General features: G+C 37.5%; 1 protein-coding gene across 3 annotated transcripts in view; it reads right to left on the minus strand.

The window, feature by feature from the left end:
* TPK1 (thiamin pyrophosphokinase 1) overlaps positions 1 to 3939 on the minus strand; it is a 395885-nt gene that overhangs the window by 310975 nt on the left and 80971 nt on the right. For all 3 annotated transcript variants that reach the window (XM_010844870.1, XM_010844867.1, XM_010844869.1), the window contains one exon: positions 1939 to 2010. In XM_010844870.1, coding sequence (XP_010843172.1) covers positions 1939 to 2010 — 72 coding nt within the window. The remainder of the gene's footprint in view (positions 1 to 1938; positions 2011 to 3939) is intronic.

Consider the following 3939-nt stretch of genomic DNA (forward strand, 5'->3'; position numbering starts at 1 on the left):
TACTTTGGCCACCTGATACAAAGAGCTGACTCATTGGAAAAGACCCTGATGCTGGGAAAGATTGAGGGCAGGAGGAGAAGGGGATGACAGAGGATGAGATGGTTTGATGGCATCACCCACTCAATGGACATGAGTTTGGGTAGGCTCCAGGAGTTGGTGATGGACAGGGAGGCCTGGTGTGTTGCAGTTCATGGGGTCGCAAAGAGTTGGACATGACTGAGCGACTGAACTGAACTGATTATCTGGTGAACGTCAGGCCTGAGACATTTTCAAATGAAACTCACTGCAGAAAACCTAATGAAATGAAGAACTTCAGTCAGCTCAAAAATCTACATCATATCACACTATGAGCAAAACAGGACCATTAACCACCCCCAAAATATGAGGCTGAGTATGTGGTTTTCATTATCCAATGTTTCTAACAGCTCCTATCAATGAATATTTTATCAATTTGCTGTAAAACACAGTTTTACATGTGCTCCTAAAAATATTATAAAACATGATACAATAAGTTCAGGTAAAAAAAGATGTACCTAGTCAGTCTGCTTTGGTCTTTATGAGCAATATCAACTATATTAGATTCTGTCTTTCAATCACTGTAATTACTAAGCAATTATGTGCCACGCACAGCACTAGACAACAGAGATAAAGTGACAAAAAAGACCTTTTGGCTTTAAGATACCCAAATAACTACCTAATTACAGGTTAGTAAGCAGTAAGTGCTATGAAAGATAAGTTAATAGTTGAGTAACTGTTTACTTTTAGGGCAATGTTAGTAAAACTACAATGTGAAATTTTAAGTTAGCTAATTTAAAGTTGGCTAAATTTGTAACACCAGGAGTTTTCATCCTGAGCATACTGAACATGAAAAATTCTTTCTACAAAATTATCTACATAATAATTTATTCCCTCTAGTATCACAACTACCTTTGTCCAGATGTGAACTGATTAACCTAACAGGTTTGAATTCAAAGACACACAACCTCAACAACGAGAACACTAGTCTGGGCTGGTAAAAGAAAATCAACAATATGCTACAATATATCATGAATCAAGATTTCTGTTTATCTAATTTGATCTAAAACTTACAATGAAAACATAGCAAAAGTATCCCTTAGGGAAAAAAAACCAAGACTTCATTAAAGAACAGAGGTTCAAAATGGCAAATGCTATTTAATACTACTTTCTTGAGTTAATTCTATAAAAATCAAGAATAATGTAAAAGAGTTAATAAAGCCTATTTCTTACATGAAACTTCATAGAAGTTTAATTCAGTAAAAATATTCCATTTTTAACTATATTTTTCTGCACCCCTAGAAATTCTAATATACTGGTAACTGTCTTCTTCTTTTATCTTCCAGTCATCCTGAAGAAATCTAATTACTGAATGCTGGAATGAGTGAGGCTTGTGGAGGTTTTTTGCTGTCAATGGAGCCAAAAACATTTACACTTGAACAAACACTTGTAAGTACTTAGGATAAACATCCACATAATAGTTATAATATACAGTAGAGTCACTAAGAGTCGGGCACGACAGAGCGACTTCACTTTCACTTTTCACTTTCATGCATTGGAGAAGGAAATGGCAACCCACTCCAGTGTTCTTGCCTGGAGAATCCCAGGGATGTGGGAGCCTGGTGGGCTGCCGTCTATGGGGTTACACAGAGTTGGACATGCCTGAAGCGACTTAGCAGCAGCAGCAGAGTGGTGCTATATTATAATTCTGTCCTTAGAGGTCCACTGCTTGGAAACCACATGTATAAACAGAACAGATAAGCAGAGAAACAGTAATAACATCTTCTGATAACTCAATATTTAAATCAGCATATTATAAATTCCACTTTTTAGTAGTCCACCTGGTTTCTGGGATACTTAACCGTCACATTAGTCCAAAGGAAAGTAAGAAAGCAAAGAAATATAAATGCTAATTAAGGTTACCTTTGTGCCAAAGATGACGAAAACATTTGTCCAAAGGCTGGTTCAGAATCACAAGGCAGTATTTCAAACTCCCTATGGGAACAAAGCAAAATCAAGTAAACAAGTGAAGTTAAGTCTTGTGTTCCCTAATTTGAGTCTGGAATTGTACTCTTATTAGTTTGAGTTTTAAGTCTATACAGAGCTAAATTTTAATCACAGCTGATTTCTTATACCTGGATTTTAAAAGACACCGTAGGTAAACTGGATCTACTTTATTCCATGCGTCCATCACATCACTATATTGCTGAAGAATTTATTATTAAAATATGGTTCATCATAAAAACAACTGCAGCCCATGAAGCTGTAAAGAGTTGAACACAACTTAGCGACTGAACAACAACAAATGCTTCTTTTTGTAGGGGCGCACAGCAAACATGCCCCTGACGTGAATTCCTATACTTATGAAATACACAACACTTTGCTACAAGTAGCCTTCAACCTGGCTGGTCTGGTATCTCCTGGATGCTGCCAAGCTGCTTGGGTCTAACGGGTGTGGCCTTTTACATGCATTTTCATCCTCATTTAGTCACAGTCTCTCTTTCCCTCTCAACCTCTCCCTCAGCCCCACTTGAACTCACCCATGGAAAACTTTATTTCCACAAGATCCTACTAGCTCTTTTCATGACTCTTTTATTCCCACTTTTTAGATGACACTCAAAAGACCAAGAAAGATGGAGAAAAGTTACTTCTCCAATAATCACTTCAAGCTTTTTATAATGTACTGTAAAAAGTGCATAGCAGAACACAATAAGGCTGGCTGAAAATCTGTCATTCAGCTCAGTCCGAGCACTTCATTTCATTTATGGAAAAGAAATGTTTGTTTGGTGATAAGAAAAATTAATTGTTTTTTTAAGCAATCTCAGTGCTAGAAATGGAACAAGATAAGGAAATGAAAAGGGGATGCCATCATCCACAGCAAATGTTATTAAGTGCCGATTATATATCGAGCACTAGGAGTATGAAGAGGAATAAGATTACAGGGTATCTGCAAGATAAGACATTTATAATAAAGACGATTTATTCCACATACAGTACCACACAAGGATAGGAGGAGTGCCAGGCAACAGATAAATGAATGTGGCAGAAGTTCAAAGCCTATAAAGTCAGTAAGGTCTGGTGTCATCCTAGAAAGCTTGGTGATATGCAGATCTCTGAACTTGAGCTTAAAAAGACAGCTGGCCAAAACAAAGAAAAGGGCATTCCAGACAGAAAAGACAATGCACAGGAAGCTGCTATCCTTTGCCGGTAGGACTGTTAGCATGGAAAGTTTAGGAGGCAACATTCTAGTGATGGGCACCTGAGACATGTATCCTAACATTCCAAATTTTACACATGCTCTTTATGATGACAGAAATTTCAGTCCTGGCATCCAGGAAGTATTTAAGAGTGATGCAGAAATGAGTAGTAAAAGCAATTTATGTATACTGGAGGATCAGCCATACATAAATGACAGACGAAGGTCAAAGTGCAGACACGCAGCTGAGATACTGCAAAGAAAGGGCAGAGAGAGAAAAGAACAAATCGCAAACATAAATCGTCACATTTTGCTCAGTGTTATAGAGCAGAAGGACGTCAACAAAGGAAATACAGAAGAAACAGCTACAAAGGTAAAAGAACCAAGAGTATTTCCAAGAATGTGGCATCAATAATGCAGCATCAAAGAGACTAGACAATGAGAAAAGGCTAACAAGGGGGCGAAAATGTCAAAGCAAAGTCTGAAAATTCAGAGGACAGTAAAGAGAACAAGGAGTGAGAAAACTGTGAGATGCCTCTTCTTAAATAAAAAAGTGAACTGTGAAAAATGGGGGGAAAAAAGGCAGCAAAGTCCAGAGAGAGTATTATAAATAGAGAATATACTGTATTCTAATTAGGAAGAGGGAAGTAAGAGAGAGAGGGAAAGGATTCATTCATTCATTCAACAGGTATTTATAGAGCACAAAGCAGTCTCCTTTGGGAATTAAT

This window comes from Bison bison, unplaced genomic scaffold, assembly GCF_000754665.1.
Source record: "Bison bison bison isolate TAMUID 2011002044 unplaced genomic scaffold, Bison_UMD1.0 scf7180017864211, whole genome shotgun sequence".
Classification (NCBI taxonomy): Eukaryota; Metazoa; Chordata; class Mammalia; order Artiodactyla; family Bovidae; genus Bison; species Bison bison.